This window comes from Astyanax mexicanus, chromosome 9 (assembly GCF_023375975.1).
Source record: "Astyanax mexicanus isolate ESR-SI-001 chromosome 9, AstMex3_surface, whole genome shotgun sequence".
NCBI lineage: Eukaryota > Metazoa > Chordata > Actinopteri > Characiformes > Acestrorhamphidae > Astyanax > Astyanax mexicanus.
The window spans coordinates 20,884,224-20,904,511 of record NC_064416.1 but is presented as its reverse complement, the minus strand read 5'-3'; the positions used below and the strand labels follow the sequence as shown (position 1 = coordinate 20,904,511).

The window sequence follows — 20,288 nt, the reverse complement described above, 5'->3', positions numbered from 1 at the left end:
TTATATGATGTACTGTAAGTAGTTAAATTCTGGTAACACAGGTTTTATCTTGCTGATGTAAATTTGCTGAAGTACAGTGGGCGCCTTCTAGGAGATGGGTTGTCACTACAGATGCACTGCAAAAACATTTTTGGCTGAAATCAGAACTAAACAAAATGACGAATTTGTCCTTTGGCCACATAAATAGATTTTTACTAATTACAAAAAATAAATAACATATAAACGTATTTTACCAATTTTTATCTTACTTTGTAAGCAAAAAACTGACAAATAAATGTTAATGTTTTACATCCAAGCAGACATACTAACAAAGCCAATATAGTTTTGTATGAATTTATTCTTATTTTTTGTCTTGACAAACATTAAAAGTTCTTTTTATGCAGATTAATCTAAATTGCAGAATTTTCGGTACATTCTGAGTTATTTTGCCAGGCTGCCATTGTAAATAAGAAGTGTTCTTAATGACTGGTTAAATAAAGAATTTGTTTTTTTGTTACGTTAGATTACAAGCAGATGCAGATACAGGCTGTTTTACAACCCTGATTATAGTCACTGATGTGCCAAAGCCGTTATAACTTCATATGTGAATCTGGTAGCTATTCATTATATTGTGTCAGAATGTCAAGATAAATGGACAAGTAGAAATTGCCATTGGATTTTTTTCTTATTTTGTAAAGTTGCCTTCTTGGAGATGCCATTTTGATTTAACATCAATGACTTCTATATAGAATATTCTAGTAAAAACATTTTATCTGTTAGACATTGCTAAACTATTGACAATCTGCACTTTGGCCCATATCAAGACTACTACTGCCTAGATTTTACACTGTATGGTGCATTATCCTGTGTTAGCCATGCATTTACATTCTCTACCTCTCTTTTGTTTTCAGGAGCTCCTCCTCAGGTCAGCCCTCGAGACCCAAAAGCTGGAGCTGATATCTGAGATTTCCAACCTGAAGCTTAAGCTGACTGCTGTGGAAAAAGACAGGATAGACTTTGATGATCGATTCAGAGATAGTGAGGTTAGGAATATCTTTTTTTAATTAAATGTATTTATGTGTATTTTAAATCTCGCTGTGGTTTGTTCTGGGCAAGATGTCTTAACTTGTTTTTCAATATATCATGCTTCAGCAGCCAGTATCTTGTTTTGACAGGTGTTCTAAGCAAAAGACAGAAGGAGTTATAATGATTATTTTTAATCTTAATGAAGTCTGGCTTGCACTTGGTTGATATCCAGTCACACACTGTTTTTGTTGTGGTACGCAGGTCTGTTCCAGGCCGTTGGAATAGTGAGCTTTTATCCATGGTGTGCTTGCTATCTGGACAAAGGCTAAGGCCAGAACAGCTTCTGCCAAAAGCCATTTCCTCTCTAGAGTTGTTTTGGGTGGCTTTTCTTCTCCCTGGAAAGTAGTTATTACTGCGGAAGCTGTGCTCCCTCTGTGGATGTGCGAGTCTGGGAGTAGAATGCTGAGTTTCCTGAGAGTGGGTGTTGAGTGTGGGTCTGAGGGAAGGGTTTGTACCAGCGCTGTGGACTCACACATGTGAATATTATGAACAGGGAGGGACCTGAAAACAGATGGACGCCTCATGTTCGCTGTAAGGTGGCGGGAGAATGAGGTTGTGGAACATTTTGTTTGTTGATGCATATTTTTGGTTAAGATTTGGTTGGTGCTGGAAGGTTAGGGCCAGTGCAACTTGTCTGTATAGTCTTAAAGTAGGTGCTCTGTCCCAAACTGCAATCTTTAGCACACTAAATAGTGTGTAAAATGGCACCACAATTAGAAGTAAGTTCTGTAATGTAGTAAGTAAAATGTAGAAGTGTGTGGTTTGGGATAAAGGCATTGAGTTCTCTGGAGAGATGCAGCAACATTTACAAGCACTTAAAAAGCAAGCTTCTTTTATCAATGCATTAGCATATTAGCACCATAAAGCTGTGTCTTCATCACCCCATGTTAAGTCATTTCTGCCCCAGTGCTGGTTAGGTAACGTAGCAAATGGCACCATCCATTATCTAACGTCACAGCTGGTTGCTAAAACCTGTAGATCGCTTTAATAATTTTCCACCACATTAATGCAAAAAATACAAGATAAATGTACTTATTTATTTATTTGTATGTTTGTTTGTTTGTTTATTTATTATGTTTAAATTATTATTCAACGATCACTCATACACAAATGACTGTTGAGGAAAGTTGATAAATTAATCATTAGCATATTAAACTAATAACTTAATTAATGGAAATGTATATATTGTGCTGTTGTCTCTTAGGCCAGTGGTTCCCAACCTTTTTCTTCAGGGACCCATATTTTTACCATTGTAAGCTTTGGTGACCCAACATAACCCCCCAACCCCCCCCCCCCCCCCAAATGTAAAAGATGTAAGTGTATAATTGGGTTGGGATGGGGGGGGGGGGTTAGAAATGACAAATAAAAACTGACATTTACTATAGATGAATAAAATAAACACGTAAAAAAGGAAAAATTGATACATAAAACATAAGGAATTTTTATCTTATGAAGAAAAAAATAATTAGATCAATAAAATAATACAACTATTTAAAATGAATAAAAAATAATTTATATAAAAAAAATAAATAAAAAAATTATATCAGTTTCAGTTTCAGTTTCAAATCAGTAAAACAGCTCACCAAAACCTCAGCCTGTCCAAATATTGGACAATAATTGATTAACTTTACAGGCCCTCACTCATTTTCATTTATTTAACTAAACTGAGTTTTATATTCTTATATTATTATATTCAGCCTCGCGCTGAATTCAGCTCCGCGCTGCCGGAGAGAGCGCCCGCGCGCGCGCCAGAGAGAGAGAGAGACAGAGAGAGCGCAGCGCAGCGCGGCGAATTTTGCTTACCCTAGACTATATATAGTATACACATGAAACCCCTTAAAATCAAGAGGTCTTCGCGACCCATCGTGGATCTTTGGCGACCCATAGGTTGGGTCGCGACCCATAGGTTGGGAACCACTGTCTTAGGCCATATTGGGTATCTTCTCTTAGTAATGTAAAGAACAGATGGACAGCTTTTAAGTACAAACAGATGATCCTTTTAAAGATGTTCCACTCAGACTAGAGACAGAGATTTGGCCAACACCTCCCACCTATTCACTATTAGAACAGAGAACATTTTTTTTTCTTATCCCACCATGCAAATAAATATGGTACAACGCTTTTGATAGTAGATTTCTGTCCGCAAGCAAATTTTTTTGCCCTGGCCCAGCTTGTTGCTTGTTAACAGAAGTATGTTTGTGATATGAAGGACAATGCATTCTTTAAACTGCCCATATCATTCCAAAAACGTAAAAAAAATTAAAAGCATTTATCTTAGCAGTAAGAAAGTTAGTTTTACTTGTAAAAACTCCACATCACATCAGAACAGGTTAACACACATACTGGAGTAAAAATCTTACAGTTCTAATTTTGAATATTTGATCTTTTTTGATCTATTTTTTTTTATCTGTTTTGAATCTTGTGAGCAAGTTGGGTCCAAAATGTAAAATTGTGAATGTTAAATCAGCAGCTCACCTGTTTTACCATCATTAAGCACTGAATTACCAAACCAGGTTCTGATATGATGAGAACTATAAATAATAATAGACACCCATGAGGATAGGTTTGGCGATGTTCTAATGAACACAGTGAGTGTATTTGTATGCACTTCTATAATCTGATTACTGCAGAATATTGAAGTTTGTCAGTAATCTGTACAACACATTTAGATAACCTTGGGTAATGGTAATGGTATAATAAAATATAATGTGAATTAGAAGCTGTTAAAACTTTAAAGATATTTTTTTTCTGATTTGAAAACTGGATGTATCGGGTCTTTCTCCTGTTAGTTAACATGTTCAAAATATCTAGAAGTTCCTCCAGCTATCTCACAGATGTTTGAAATCATGTTCCTAAATTTGCACTGTTGGAAATTTACAATGGTATAAAGTGTTTATGACTCCAGGCAGTTGAGGCTTGTTTACCGAAGCATAAATTTCCAGCAGACTAAGAGCTTATCCCCGAAAGGCCTCAGAGCTGAACTGAAGCTACTGTCACTGGTTTCTTGTTTTTCTTCCCTTGAGACTGAATATTCAGTCAAACTCATGTGAATTTGAGTTAGTGTGTAATATACAGTGATGAAATCTACATTGTGCTTAACTAAGTAAATCACTATAGATGAGAGCTGGAACAGATATTCCTGGATCTTCTATGTTGGTAATGTGTGTCTTTCTCTTTTCAGGGTTTAATTCTGGAGATTAATGAGCTGAGGTATCGAATTTCTGAGATGGAGAGTGAGCGGTTGCAATATGAGAAGAAGCTGAAGTCCACTAAGGTGAGCTTGATAAGCTTTCACTTTTTTGTATTATACTGTTTCTAAAAACTAAAAGTAAAATTTAAGTCTGTTTTTACTGCTTCACCTTTCTCACCTAATAGACTTTTTCATTCTTTCGCTTCAGGATTTTCTTCACCTTCTGTGATCTTTGTGAATACTTGACCTGACTTCTTACCTTTCTTTTCTTTCTTTCTTTCTTTCTTTCTTTCTTCAAGTGTCTTTTTTTTCATCTCTGCTGAATTTCTCTCTCTCTCTTCCTTGTGGCTAACCTCTCCACTGCTAGTCGCTAATGGCTAAGCTGTCTAGCTTGAAAATCAAAATGGGCCAGATGCAGTATGAGAAACAGAGGAAGGAACACAAAATCCAGGCACTCAAGGTTGGCGTACCTAAGGGTGACTGCTTGATAATGTTATTTATTAGTACATGTGTACACATGTGTGGAAGTTTTTGTTGGTATTTTTTATTTTGTATGTTTTTACATTATTTTGTATTGAAGGAAGTGATGAACATTTCTCTGCATTTTACATTATGTTCATATAAGTATGTGTTAGTTCCATGTACTTCTTTAAATCAGAATGTCTGTACAGGCAGCCAATGACTAGAAAACATGGATGACAAAATGTGTCTAAAGTGAGACAGCACTAGCACCCCTGCTGTCTGCTTTCAGAATAACCTATTCCTGTAGGTTTCAGTGTCACAACTTTTTAGTTTTTCTTCTAGCCTGTCTTTCCTTTCTTCAGTGTCTAATTCCGACAGATAATTTTCTCTCTGCTAAATGGCACTTTTTTTTCTCTCAGAAATGTAAAGGTTTTAAAAAATTGTCTGCAGAACCTGGATCACAGACAGGCTCTGTCTGTGGCGCTGTGCCTCAACTGCACAGACTCTGGTTGCAAATTTAATCACAAATAGCAGACATTTTGCTTACTTCCCTTCTGTGGAATGAATGCGTTCTACAGACATTGTACACATCCATAAAGATGAAGTCCTAAATCTTTACATTTCTGATTATGTTTACTGATGTATTTCATTGTAGTTAAACCCTGGAACACATACTCTTATTCACATATTTATTTCTATGTAGTCAATAAAATCTAAAGGCTTGGCCAAAGAAAACAAATTCACATACCACTTTTTTCCCCTCATACCAGCTTAGCCACAATTCCAGGTGATGTCATAGGGCTGTGGTCTCTGAGTGCCGAGTCCCAAAAATAGCAGTAGACTGAATAATCATTCATACACCTCTTTTCCCTGAAAATGAATGAAAAGGAATTTTGATTAGATGAGGTTTTATATTTAATGCTGCATATTAGTATGTTAGAACTAGAACATTGTAGCTATGGAGACTAGAAAGTGTGGCATGTTTGACTCATTGTGGACCAGAATAATTTATTGGGTGTTTCATCACATATTTGTTCCAAAAGCTAGCTAAAACTTGGCCTGTTGACTTTTTTAAGACATTTTAATAGATGTGAGCAGTTGAGATGTTTCTGAACACCTCTGTGTTAGCACACATTGCTGTATAGCAAGCACATTATCAAGAAATGGAAGTGAGCCACTCTAGTGAGTCACTTAGACAAGCTTACACCCGTCCTCATGTTTTACAGTTTTAGTGGTTTGATTTGTGCTGTTGTAGTATCTCTTGTTTTTCTTCACACTTATTTCAGACATTTTAGTAACCCTTATCATCTGTCCATACATTTCCTGAGTGTCTGACAGTCCATTAGGTTTGCCAGGGGTTTGTGGTAAACCTATGAGATCAGTTGGATTCTGCTCTTTTTGGCCATATATTGTATGAATCTTTGTTATCTACAATCAGAGAGATTTTCCAAGGAGCACTGTGAGTCCAATATGACTCACCCAGACATTGTAGACTTTCAGTCAAAACATATAAAAGCATTTCTTACTGGAATTTTCTTTGTTGTAGTTTTAAAAGAAAATTAGAAAATATTTAATTATATATTCAGTTAATATAATAATATCTCTCCATTATTAGGTTTTGTCTTGGAAGTACTTGCAAATAATTATCATAAAATACTAAATGAACAGAAGTATTTAAATCAGACATTAAAAAGAGTTCACCCTGCTTTTGCTGTGAAGATTTGATTGCATTTAGTGACAAGAGACAAGTTAGTGGAGTCCACAGCTCCGTTATGGGGGCTTTAAATCCTATAGCCTCTCTTTACATTAGGCATGGTGCCAAAATGTTTGTTTATATGTTCCAGAGCATCCTATTCTGCTGGCAGTATTTCCACATCTGTGTTAGCAATAGGTTCAACGTAAAGGTGCTTTTAATGCATTGTTTATTAGATTTAGTTCATAAAAATTCTGCAAAGTTAGATCAGCTTCTCATCTTTTGTGTGTATGTGTTTTCAGGAGGAGCTGGTTACGTTAAGAAGGCAGCTGGATGGCAGGGATGGAGAACTGAGGAGGCTACAGGATGAAACAGGCTCTCGATCACCTACACCTGCAGGCTTAGAAAGCCCCGAGAGAGGTGGGTCAGTCAAAGCCGCTGTTACTCAGAGCCACACCACCTGCCCCAGCATGCTCTGGGAACTACCCCAGTCCAGAGCATAGTTTTGACGTGCCAGTGTGAAATTACTGTGCTAACATCTGCTCCTTGGTGAAGAACAAGGCGCTGTAATAGAATGCATAATCACATTTAATGTGTTAATATTTTATGTGATTGTTTACAATTGCTGCATGTCTGTTTCCATAAACAATGGTCAGTGTTTTGACACAAGCAGTAACAAAATATATTGTATTTGGTTACTCTGTCTTGTGCAGTCTACCATACAGAGGAAACTTTTAAAAAGAGGCTCAAAGAGAAACGTAAGGGAGGTTTATTTTTACGTATTTGTTTATTTATGCCTCTATATCGTTCTCTTGCTCAGTTCTGTTCTTCTTTCACAGTCTGCATGTGTGTACTTGTTGTGCTTGCTTTTCTGTGAAGCAAAAGAGAAGCAGAAGACAGTACAATTTTAATTGGGAAATTAATGTGAGAAGTGGAAGCAATTAACGGAGTGACATCAAGAAGAAACAATTTCCTTACTTTTTCGACTAAATTTGATGTAGTATGTAAATATTTACAAAAAATGTAGTATAATTTAGTATAAATATTGACCTCAGCAAAAAAACAGCTGAAGTTTAAATAAAAATGTATTTGTGATTACATAAAAGCCAAAATATTTACATACACCCACCTTTTCAATCTGCAGCATTTTACAAGGAGTGTTCCTGGCCTAGTTTTTGCATGAGGCACAATGCAGGCTTTCAGAACCAAGATAATTTTCATGTAGCTGTTTTCACAAATACACTTTTAAGTCTTGTTAAATTAATTAATTTGGGCAGGTGTTGATAAATCACACCAAGAAAAAAAACTATCTAGACTAAAAACCTTCCGACGAACCAAACCAAGGAGGAAACTCCCTACATTTATTAATGTGTTAACTGATTCAGAACAGAGCGAACTGAGTAAAGGTGTGAACACGCCCTTAAATGTACAGTAAGCAGTCTGTTCATTTCAGTAGTCAAATGCAGGTTAAATTATAACTTTTTATTATTTAAAACTATAAAAATATCCTAAGAAAAAAGAAAATGTTGAAGATGGGCCCAGACGTGTGAATCGACTTGTGAGCAGTAAAGTGGTATTTTGGTAGTTGTTCAGCATGTTGGATGTGTCCTGTTCACACCCCTGTGTCCAACAAGCTGCCTGTGTGTTCTTGCTTGTCTCCTTCAAGAGTAACACCTCCTCTCCCCTCCAGCTGCTCTCAGCACCTCTCTCTCTCTCTGTCTGTTGTTTTGTCACCTTCCCTCCACCATTAGAGCAGCACTGTGACCTCTAAACAGAGGTAGCCTCTCAGGCTGGCGGTCAGTGTTGTGCACTATGGCTGTTTGTGCTCTCACAGTAAACCACTGTATACACTGCACTCTGAGGTCACTGACAGACCTTTACCTTCTCTGTAGCTGAGATTTAGCTGTCAAAGATAATGTTGTTTTCACTGGTTTTACTATGTAATGCCGGTGCTTTGCAGATTTGGAAGTGCAGAGAATGAAGAAAGCAGTTGAATCACTGATGGCAGCCAATGAAGAGAAGGTACTTTCTTCATTTAATCTCCAATTGAAATTATTGCATTATTTTCTTTTTTTAATGTTTGTTTTCATATTCATTTCGCAATCCTTATCTGGTCCACAGGATCGCAAGATTGAGGAGCTTCGGCAGTCGCTTATGCGCTACAAGAAAGTGCAAGACATGGTCATGTCAGTACAAGGGAGAAAAGGTGAGGAGAGTTCAGTTAATCTGCCAAACAATAAGAGCATTCTTGCCGCAAATGAAGTATAGTTTGCCTCAATTGGTTCTGCGGACTAATTTATTGCTTCAAATTCTTACCCATGTTGACACTTCATCCAATTTAAGACATAATTAGTTGAATTAGCGAAGCTGCTGATAATAAGCAGTAATCGAAGCTGATGTGTGATGCTGGAGTCTCTAAATTAACCGTCCGTGTTCTGTGAGCGTGGCCCCAGTTAATGAGCGGCCTCCCCTCTGTCTCTCCTCTTTCTCCTCAGATAAACTAAAGGAAGGTGAAAGTGATGAGAGTAACAGCGACAGCTCCCTCTCCATGTCAGCTGCTATTTCCGTTTCCATGGACACAGAGAAGTCCATGCTGGGGTGTCTTGAAGATGGGGCTGAGAAGAGTCAGGCTGAGGTACTGCCTCTTTCCTCAGATCATCTAAATAATCTGTGACTCTAGATCCCCTAATTGTGTAAAATGGTTTCCATGCAATTGGTTGTGAGATACTGTAACATTTTTTGATGGCCACTATTTGGTATGTAGAGGACAGTCAATGTGCCTTTTTGTTGATATATTTGTTATATTTTGTTGATTTTGTTGTCTGAGCATATCAGCGAACTCCATGACTTGTTAATATAAGGTTTAAAGGTGTTATAAAATCAAATGATTGAGTATTTGGTACTTTTCTTTTTGAGGTATAAATAGTACAGTTTTTATCGCAACTTAAGAAACTAAATAGTCTTTCCAGCACAATATTAATGGGTGATTAAGGGTCCTAAAAGTATTAACATTAAATTCTTCCAAAATTGGCACTGGGTCTGTACACCCATTTTGAGTGTATAAAGAAAATGTTTTGGGGTTTGTGTATTTGCCTGTTTTACAGCTTTTTGTGAGTATCCTGGATTTTCATTTTAATTAAGGAACAACATTCCTTAAACAACACTCCTTTGTACCAAAAGTTCATTATTCATGATTCAAATCATTATTCATCCTGATATTTCATCTTGCTGTCAGGAGATTAAATCACAATATTACCAGAAGCTTAAGAGAGCATAAATCAGTCCACATGGATATTTGTGTTTAACTGTATTGGAGTTTGATGTGTTGTGCAAACAGTTAAATGAAAAACAATGCAGCAAAATGGACAAACTTAATTTATTACCCATCCAGCCATCTATAGATACAATGTTGACATTGTTGCTTACCCTCTACAACTAATATTGTTTTGAACATCAGAAGATTGACACTCTAGCCAAGCAGTTTTGATCCTTGTGCTTCTCCCAAGCCTGAGGCCCGAGCAAACCCAAGCAGATGACATTGCCTGTCAATTCAGTGCCACACTTTCCTGCTATAGTTGATCCAGAGTCAGTCTGCATAATCTATTGAACTGTTTGATGCATGATATTTCCCCTTTTCTTTTGTTTTTGCTCATTTTAGCCATCATTCATCAGTACGCTGCAGGTGCCCTCCCTCACACCTTCCCTGCAAACCAAACATGAGACAGAAGCAGACCTGGAGCAGACACACACACAGAGGTGAGCTGAGCGCCAGATTCAAACAACTTTCTTAAAGTGGTTTCCTACAGCTGAACTGGCATCCTGAAAGCTTCAGCAACTATGCAGTAGGATCAGATCAAGATTAGCAGGAGAAGATTTTATATAATTAAAATAAAATAAAAAATATAGAAACACAATGATCCTTTGGCTCCAAAAGTTGACACAGACACACTTAACCCTCTTGTCTTCTTTGTGTGCTTCACCAGTAACATGTTTTGCGTCATTGTCAGATGTTGTGTATTCCATGCCATTATTCTACTTAACTTTGTTCTATGTTCATTCTTGTCTATTAAGCTTTCAGGTTGACATCTTAACGCATGTGTCATGATAATGGACTGCTTTCACTTGTTTCACCTGCTGCTGCACAACAAAGAGTTCCATGCTGTTTTTACATGTTTTATATCACTGTTCATTTATCATGCTTTTTCTTCACTCAAGTTCAACTCATTACCGCTATAACCATCACCAGCTGAATGCGTCCTGTTTGCATCTCACTGCTTGTCCATCATGCTTTTCCTCCATTCCAAAGTCTGTGTCTTTGTTCCCTGCAGTGATGCAGGGCATCAGGAGCCAAGCCAGTCACAGGAGTCTCCAATAGATACCAGTCTAGAGTGAGTATGTGCACCAGTGTGAGTTCCAAAAAAGACCTGTTTTTAGCCAGTTCAGGTTAAGACATAAAGTAGACAAGTTATTATTTTTGTTTGGCTTGGGGGAAAAAAGCAAAAATGCTTTTGAGATGAGATGAGCAAGTTTTCAAATAAAGAATTGAATTGCACTGCATACATAACATAGCATGGTTGCATGATGTGTGATTGATCTGCTAAAATAGTATTTAGTATGTGGTCAAAAAAGTCCATTTTAGTGTAGAAAATGTAATATAAGCAGCACTTAGAGAAGGTGTAAACTAGGGCTGTGTTTTGGCAAGAACTTTGCAAAATGATGACATGTATCACGATATAGAAGGTTATGATTTAATATAGTTTGATGTTTGCAATAGCATAAAAACACTACTATATTTATAAAATATGAATACATTTTTTAAAATGCAATTATAACACTGCTATCTAGATGTCAGCATTTAAACAGAACACAAAACAAACTTCTTAACATGTAAAACAATATGTCAGTACTGTGTTTTTGTAAATTAAAATAAAAAAATATACAAAATATTGCAATACATGCCTAGTATAAACTACACTGATAAACAACACAAATTATGTTATCTGGGTATTTACTTGGTTGCCATTAATGCACACAGCAAAAAAAAAAGTTAAATCCACACTGGTTTTGTTGATTTATTGCTTGTCTTGTTTATTTGTTCAGTTATACATTTAATTTGTCTTTGAATATTTAAATATCAAAATATTTATTTTTAACTCTGGTGTCAACAATTGTCCCCACTTTGCTACCTGTAAGGGGGTATGAGTAAACTGATGCATGTTTGAACACTATTTAAATACTAAATGCATATTGGAGGTTACACTTTGAGGCATCTTTGGGTTTTTGGTTCGTAAGAAAGAAGGAGCAGGTGTATTCTAAATGTATTTGTAATGTAATAAACTGCCTCTTTTCCTGTTCTTGAAGATACTGGTATTTAAAAATGCTGTTTTAAGAACACCAGAATGTGACATTTTATGATGAATCATCTGTGATTTGAAGTTGCAGTTTTTGAACATGAGCGTGAATTATAATAAGTAATAATTGTAAATATTTTAATTGCAGGGATGTGGAGGTGCCCAAGTCTGGAAGCCAGAGCAACCTGAGTAGCAGCCCAAGTGAAAAGGTCAATTTCATCTTTAAAAAATAAACAGTGCAACTGCTTGCATGTTTAAATTAAGTTTTGTTTGTCTATTTAATACTTTTTTAGTCACCACATTTTAGTAGCAATCAATGTGTGTAAATGCAATATTTTTTACAAAAACAAATCTAATGTAGGTTTTAAGTAAAAAAAACAGCGGTTAGTTCTGAAAAAACATCCCCAGGGAATTGAGTAAATGTGCGTTATTGTAAAATGTGTTTTTGTATTGCTTTATTTCAGAGACCATTGGCGGTAGGACCAGCAGAGGTACCTTTTTACCCCCTTTTTTCAACAATAGCTTCTGCTGCATTAACAAAAATATGGTGTTAAAACATTTTGCACACATTTAATTTCTGGTGCACTAATTTTATTTTATTATTTAATTATGTAATTGTTCCAGAGCCGAGCATTTGATGAATTCAACAAAATTACAACCTTACCGCCAAAGTCTCCCACTGTTCCTCGTCTTTCTGAGGATGACAGTTTTGGCTCCAAGAAGGCCAGGTCATCATTTGGACGAGGCTTTTTCAAGCTCAAAGGAGGGAAGAGGACAGCCAGCGCTCCAAATCTTGGTAGGATGCCTCTGAGATGTCTCTGATAGTCTACTTTTGACCATGCATTTTTAGTCTGTTCTAGTGTCCCAGCTACTGTACACTACTTTTAAATTTGGTGCCATTCTTTCAACATGCCTTTATCTGTTTGTGGAAAAGAGCTCTTCATATAGACTGCTGTAATGCTAAGTTCATTCCAGCCCCTTTCAGCAGAGCTGGGCTCGAAACATGGCCCCTCTGGCGAAGCAAAGCAACAACTAAATGTTCTCTCTCAACTGGATTTAACACACCTTATTACAGATGGGCTAACCGTGCTCTGCTTTCTTCACACCAATTATTACCCAGTCAGTTACAATAAAATAATCCTTTATTAATCCCACAGCTGAGATATTTGCAATATCACAATATTACAGAGGGCAGTATGTAGGTCTCGGGGGGTGTGGGGGGGGAACTGTAAAAAAAAAAAAAGCAAATATTTACAAAACGAAAAACAGGAAATATGAATCTACTCTTAACTAAGCTACACTGGTTTTAGTACAGTAGTACTAGAGTTCCTGACTGGGTTCATGGTGTCTTTGGCTTCTTAAATGACATATTTTGGCATTCCACACATACCTTATTACCAGAAGCAGCCCACTGAGTTGCAGAATATGGAAATGTAGTGCCCCCTAATCACAAGTTATTCTAGAACCACATCATTCTTTCGCTCATCAACCTTATAACCTTATATTCACATAGTTTAGTTTATGTTATACACATTTAGACATTTTGTATAACTGTGGAACTGGATTTGAAGTCCAGCATTTGTCATGTACCAATTTAATAATTCTGTAGAAGGTCTCACAGAGAAACACATCTGCAGTTTACTTTGGTACAATAGTGTATATAGATAATTTTCTTTCTTTCTTTTTAGAGGAGTAAACCTGTGCATTTGCTGTCAAAATTAAACTGTGCAATAGGTGTCAGCAGAGTGAAATATCTGATGTTGGATTATATGTTTTTGTTTGTGAAAAGCTGAGGCTGAACGGGAAGGCACAGACCATCTAGACCTTGCAGGGATGCCACAGAGGTCGGGCAACAGCGACAGCACACACACTCTCCCTACCTGCCCAGATGGCAAGAAGAAGTCCAAAGGAATCAAAGCATTCATAGGAAAGTGAGTAAGCATACTTTTTTCAGTTTTGTTTGTAATAATGAGTCAAACTACAACATGCTCTGATGGGTTGGATTCCATAGCTGGCTAGATAGCCTTAGCAGCAGCTATGCACTACAGCCCAGATTGTGTTGTGTAAATGTACCTGTGTACATACGGAAAAATACATTTTGGAATGAAAACAGAAAATAAATGTATATATAATAAAAAGATTATGTGTAAAATATCAAATTGGCTATAAAATAAAATATACAAAATATACTTTAAAATACAACTGTTTTATTTTTTTTAATTAAGTTATATAATACAGTAATTGGTGTTTGCTGTTTTAATAGGATTGCTCAGTATGATATTTTGACAGTTTACTCTGATGTATGAAGTTAGTAAAGGCAAGAATGAAAACACACATTCCTTTAAGTAAAAGACTAATACTCTGAACAATATGAAAAATATGAACCTCAACTTCATATTGTCACTGTCCTGTGAAAACTGCAACTTAACAGAAACAAAACCTACTTAACCTACTTAACTGAAAGTCAATGTAAAAAGCATTTATTTCTGGTAATTCATTAATAAATTTTGACACAGTGTTACGGAGTGTTTTGTGTGTTCCAATCATTTTGTAAACTACAAATAGACAAAAAATTTAGATAGTTGTTTTTAATTGGACAGCGACAGTACTGTGTTCACTAGTGCTCAAAATGCTATTTTTTCAGTTTTCTATGAGGAATTACATGAGATTGAGTTAGATGTAAATCAGGTTTGTCTTATACATTAAAACAGTAAAAATCTTTGCTTTAGCCTTTATTACTGAAAAATATTTTCAATCTAATATGTCGTCTTACAAATATTTCCTAACAGAAAATTTTAATGGCATTTTTGATATATTTTTTATGCTTCTCTGCACTGAAGGCTTAGAAGAAGTCAGTCAACCACGTTCAACTTGGATGACAACCTCTCGGAGAGTGAGTTCAAGCGGGGAGGAGTCAGAGCCACAGCTGGGCCCAGGCTGGGATGGTCACGTGATCTTCACAACAGCAACAGGTCAGTCATTAGAGACAGAAAGAGTGAGCTTCTCTGGGTCATAATGTAAACACTTCAGACACTCAGCAGTGCTTTTTAAGTACAGTCTGGAAAGGGAGCACCCTCTATTGGTGGTTCATAGAACATCAGTAGTGTTTCAACAGATTGCTTTTTTGTGACATTTTTTGTTTGACATTCTGCTGAAAGTGGCACAGTAAATTGCTTTTTAAATTTATTAAACTATTAAACTAAATGTCTGTGTAGCAGAATTGTTGACCATTTTCTGCATTCTCTTGCTTTACATGAGTGCTGAAAGTTTGTGTTTGTGTGTGTATTGTGTGTCAGTGAGGTGGACGCTCCATTTGCACGCTGGTCCCGGGAGCAGGTGTGTGAGTGGATGCAGGAGCAGGGTTTGGGGCTGTACGTAAACCTGGCCAGGCAGTGGATCTCTTCGGGACACACTCTCTTACAGGCCTCTCAGCAGGACTTGGAAAAGGTTAGCCTTCAGATACTCTCATATATCTATGAGGTGATCACAGATATTGTCCAATTCTAAATTCTTTATTGTGCAATTACAACACACACTGTACTGTGTGAACTCCTTAGCAAACTTTATTTCTCCTGTGCATCAAATGTTTACATAGGACTGTACAGTATATTTTAAATATAAAGCTTCCTATTTGAGCAGCAAGTGTTTATTTACTCAGTAAGACACTAATATTAGAATAAATACAAATAGCTATCATTAAAAAACAGTGGTTACACATCATTGTGTTTATTAAAACATCTCCAAAACTTTCCTCCTGGGAGGCAATTTATAATTATTATCCAACACTGGTTTGGTAAATCAATGTTTAATAATGTTAAATCACGTGAGCACCCAGAAAATATTCGGAAAACCTAGCTCACAAGGTGTCAGTTACGTTCTTCAAAATAAAAATTACTTATGTTTTACTGTATTAATGTTAACCTGCACCTGTTCAAATGTGATCTAGAGATCTCACAAACAAAAACAGTCTTATTGCTCATTGCTGACTTCAGTTTTCAATAAATTAATAAAGTGTACTAAGTAGTTTGTTGAAGTATTTTTCTGATCCTGAACAAAAATGGTAATGCTGTCTAAGTGCGCTGTTTTCTATATGTATGTAGGAGCTGGGAATCAAGCTCCCTCTACACAGGAAAAAGCTGCAGCTGGCCCTGCAAGCACTGGGTTCAGAAGAGGATGACAACAAAGGCAAACTAGACTACCACTGGGTGACAAGTGAGTAAAGGCCTTTTCATGCTCTCACATAATCACATAATAAACTACAGCTTTCTGGAAGTTGTTATGATGTTCAGCAGACTGATTAAATCAGAGGCTTTTTGTTCCCCTCCCTCACACATACTTTCCTGATCACTTCACCCAGGATGGCTAGACGACATTGGCCTCCCCCAATATAAAACCCACTTTGATGAGGGAAGAGTGGATGGGCGAATGCTTCACTACATGACTGTGGTAAGACTATAAGACAATAGACTTCTTTCTTTCTGGCTCTGTTGAAGGTCTGATACTACAGGCCAAAAATTGTTTTTTTGCTGCACTGGTCAGTTTTGAGATTTTGGGCTAATGAATAACTGCTGACAAATAAATGCCCACAATCCAAATGTAGGTTTGTTGTTGTCTATGATTTTTCACACAAGCTCAATAACCAGTTTCAGTTGGACCAGAAATTACCCTGAATGTATTCTCCTATTCCCCTAGTACAGTACAGGTGATGTCTGAGTGATCCTGTGCATAAATAGAGCAGGTAATTTCTGGAGGATCACAGGCACCACCCCTTGCCTAAACCATGCGCAAAAGTTACATTTGCACAAACACTGCACCAAAATAAATAAAAAGCACTACTATAGCAATAAACCTGGACCTTTGTGCCTTTTCCCATGCTCTAACTTACAACTGCCTCTCGCACTGGCTTCTCTCCATGGCCAGTGAGAGCTGCACTTTATCAGTGCCCAAATTAGTGGCAAACTCGGCAGCTCTGCCTTCATCCCATCACACTCCACTAAAATTTAAGAAATGTATGTGCCAATATTTATAATTGTTAATTTAAATGTCATTTGATTTTTTGTTCTCTGTTTATTAAAAGAAAAAGCCCTTGACTGTTCAACTTGAAGAATCCCAGTCTAACATATCGCTAACTGATGTCCTGCACACTCTTAAACATGACATTAACTCCTTCTCATTCTCTGTTTAGGATGACCTGCTCTCTCTAAAAGTGGGCAGTGTGCTGCATCATCTTAGCATTAAAAGAGCCATCCAGGTCCTTCGTCTCAACAACTATGAGCCCAACTGCCTGCGCCGCAGACCATCAGATGAGGTACCTAATGCTGCAAAATTGCTTCTTCTCTTTTGCTATGCTGTTTCACTGTTGAGCACTCAACTTCTTTGTCTAATCAATACTAAATTCTGACAGTTTTTTTCGTTTGTTTTTAGAACAATATCAGTCCAGCAGAAGTCTCTCAGTGGACCAACCATCGTGTGATGGAGTGGCTACGTTCTGTAGATCTGGCAGAATATGCCCCCAATTTGAGAGGCAGTGGAGTCCATGGTGGACTAATGGTGAGCAATGAGATGCATAGATATTTTTTATCTAGGTGTTGCTTCTCTGTAGATAACGAATAATGTTTAATATTTAATGTGTGTGTGTGTGTCGGTGTGTTCAGGTGTTGGAGCCTCGCTTTAATGTAGAGACCATGGCTCTGCTACTGAACATTCCTCCCAATAAGACCCTGCTTCGGAGGCACCTGGCAACCCACTTTAACCTGTTGATCGGCTCAGAAGCCCAGCAGCTGAAACAGGACTGGCTGGAGAATCCTGACTATGCTGTGCTCACCGCAACAGCTAAAGTGAAGGTACAGATCTAAAGGAGTGGTTCTGTTAAAAAAAAAATTAGACATTTCAACCAACTTATTACACCTGATCATATCTGGTTTGTAGGATTTAAACCACAAGCAATTACACTTGGTAGTCAAAAGCATCTCCGATTAGACAGGCTGAATTGTGATTTGCATATGAGAAGGATTATGTCGATCTGCATATTGTTGTATCAAACATCTCTTAACTGGTTTTATTTATTGTCATTTAGGGGGGAACTTATTTAGTGTAGTTTCTTTTTATGCAGGATGGCTAACACCTAACCCTGTTGTGTGTGTTGTATTCAGCCTCGCAAGCTGGGATTTGGAACTTTTGGGAGGAAAAAGAAGCAGGAGGACAGTGAGGAGTATGTATGTCCCATGGATGTAGAGATGCCTAAAGGACGCAGCTTCCAAAAGGGCTACAGAGGCATGGAGCTACAGATTTATGAGGATGACCTGGACCGACTAGAGCAGGTAAGCTGTATGGACCCTCACCCATGTTTTAGAAATGGGCTTAGTGTCTCTTAGTCTTTTAAAAGGCTTTGTATTAGCCAGAACCTTGTGATGAATGTCACAATACAGGGATTACAACTCAATATATAGTGATACATTGCATTTCTTTGTAAAATATATGTTTCCTATTTTCAATTAAAGCAGAGTGGAATACTGCCATCCATTGGGCAAGATTTAAACACAACACCAAATTGACAGAAAATTACATCAACCATTATATGTCAATTATTTATTAAAGTGGATCCTGCATTCTTAAGACAATACAGTATGGCAAAGCATAATATTGCAGTACTTGGATATATAAATATATTCTTACAAAATATTAATTTGGGGCTGCAGATGGAGGACTCGGAGGGAACAGTGCGACAGATTGGAGCATTTTCTGAGGGCATCAACAATTTGACGGTAAAAAAAAGCACACCAGATAAGCTTCATCACTCAGTTATTACATATTTTTCTTCTGAGATGTATGATGATAAATATTAATAATAATTCATGTTAAATGTCTGTTGTGGTTCAGAGTATGCTGAAAGATGATGAGTTCTTTAAAGAGATGTCGACGTCATCCCCCAACCCCAGTGTTACTGATGACGACTCCAACGTTTGAAGACGACACTTAGGTTTGCCTGTCCATAATGCTGCTGCTGTGATCAGATCTGACTCTACGAACCCCTCTGCACATCTCTCTCTTTCTCTTCCTCAGTGCCATTCATACATTAAGTCCACACAGCTAATGCAAACTCCTCTTAAACAACCATATTACAGTTTTTTTTTTACAGAAAACAGTTCTCTTAAACCTACAGTATAGCATGTGTAGACATTGTGAATATGTCCCCAGTAGCAGATAAGAGTTTGGGGGTTGGTCTGCCTCATATTTTGATCTAAATTATTTGGTTATAGCAGAGTAGAAGAGATTTGATAGGTATTTTATGAAAATGTAAAGGGAATAAGTGGCAGTCCTACTGTAGTTTGCTTTCCAGCTGGTCACTGGAGACGTATGCACACTTTTGTTTCTCTACAGGCCTTACATCTTACTCTTCTGTATTTTCTCTTGTCTTTTTTATGGTAGCAAACGGAGCACAATGACACTTTTAGCCTGTCATCATAGACCTATGAATCTGAATCATAGACCTATTTTAGAAGTGACATTTTTAGAATTAGATTACCAAAAGAATTCCACGTTTTAAAGCAGTCAACACTCCAAAAAAGAACTGCCATATATCTAAATGCCTGCAGTGGCTGTGTTTTGTACTATTCTACAATAAACATATTAATATGTATAGCTCTTCCCAGGATTTCTCGTATGTGCATTGATGCATGTACAGTATTTGCATGCCAAGTATTTAATACTATGAAACAACTCAGTACAATACATTTGATGGCCTGTTTGTAAAATCATGTTATTGCATGTTATTTAAGCTGTTCTCATTTTTGAAAATACTGTGCATCTGTTAACATACGAACATACGAATATATGCTAATCATCAATGCAGTGTTTTTGTGCCTTTCATAAGCATTTCATGTATTATGTTCTGTCAACCTGTGCCCATTTTTAAAAGATCAATAAAATAAGTACAGAACACAGTCTCACTTCTTTGTACTGAATGTTTTTTGGTTTTCCAAACAAGGAAAAGAATTGTCATGAGCATCTTAAAACTGGTGTATATTACATGTCTATACACATCTATATATTATTACATGATATGTTCACAGGGTCATTTTGAAAAATATTCAGCGATTTTTGGATTTTAACAGTCTGATAAATTGTGGTCTATAATTAATAATATAATCATTATTTGATGTTGTGTTCTCTTTTATTACCTTATTTTATCTATATTCTATTCAAGTCTAAATTAAACTTGTAGCGTCTAGTGTTTTTCCTTTTTATTCAGAGCGTTTGCACAGTGTTGTGTTTAAATGCGTTTTTTTACGGTTAAAATCTGCCATATACAGGCGGCCGCGTGTAACTGCAGCACGCATTTAAGGTGGAACGGAAATCCAACTTCAGCCTCGTATCTAACAGTTGGCCTAGCTAAATTGGGAAGAAAAAATGGGGAAAATAACTAAATAAAATAAATCTTAAAAAATATATATATATGTACATTTTACAATATGGGACAACTGGCCTGGCTTTATTGGGATGATTTTTTTTAATAAATCTTTAAAAA

At 36.8% G+C, this 20,288-nt stretch overlaps 2 protein-coding genes across 6 annotated transcripts in view; one reads left to right on the top strand and one right to left on the bottom strand.

Moving 5' to 3' along the window:
- The window catches only part of ppfibp1b (PPFIA binding protein 1b), a 31,875-nt gene extending 12,171 nt beyond the window's left edge, over nt 1–19,704 (top strand). The window contains exons 6-29 of one of the 5 annotated variants that reach the window (XM_007250542.4): nt 891–1,022; nt 4,247–4,339; nt 4,623–4,715; nt 6,713–6,830; nt 7,124–7,168; nt 8,371–8,432; nt 8,532–8,616; nt 8,906–9,045; nt 10,069–10,166; nt 10,739–10,798; nt 11,910–11,970; nt 12,226–12,252; nt 12,386–12,557; nt 13,551–13,692; nt 14,602–14,733; nt 15,058–15,208; nt 15,862–15,973; nt 16,119–16,207; nt 16,947–17,069; nt 17,186–17,311; nt 17,416–17,604; nt 17,914–18,081; nt 18,460–18,525; nt 18,641–19,704. In XM_007250542.4, coding sequence (XP_007250604.3) covers nt 891–1,022; nt 4,247–4,339; nt 4,623–4,715; nt 6,713–6,830; nt 7,124–7,168; nt 8,371–8,432; nt 8,532–8,616; nt 8,906–9,045; nt 10,069–10,166; nt 10,739–10,798; nt 11,910–11,970; nt 12,226–12,252; nt 12,386–12,557; nt 13,551–13,692; nt 14,602–14,733; nt 15,058–15,208; nt 15,862–15,973; nt 16,119–16,207; nt 16,947–17,069; nt 17,186–17,311; nt 17,416–17,604; nt 17,914–18,081; nt 18,460–18,525; nt 18,641–18,727 — 2,571 coding nt within the window. In that variant the 3' untranslated portion in view covers nt 18,728–19,704. The remainder of the gene's footprint in view (nt 1–890; nt 1,023–4,246; nt 4,340–4,622; nt 4,716–6,712; nt 6,831–7,123; nt 7,169–8,370; nt 8,433–8,531; nt 8,617–8,905; nt 9,046–10,068; nt 10,167–10,738; nt 10,799–11,909; nt 11,971–12,225; nt 12,253–12,385; nt 12,558–13,550; nt 13,693–14,601; nt 14,734–15,057; nt 15,209–15,861; nt 15,974–16,118; nt 16,208–16,946; nt 17,070–17,185; nt 17,312–17,415; nt 17,605–17,913; nt 18,082–18,459; nt 18,526–18,640) is intronic. The other 4 variants (XM_007250543.4, XM_007250544.4, XM_007250545.4 and 1 more) reach the window with 4 other exon arrangements.
- nr1h4 (nuclear receptor subfamily 1, group H, member 4) overlaps nt 1–20,288 on the bottom strand; it is a 192,904-nt gene that overhangs the window by 110,700 nt on the left and 61,916 nt on the right. The window lies entirely within an intron of this gene.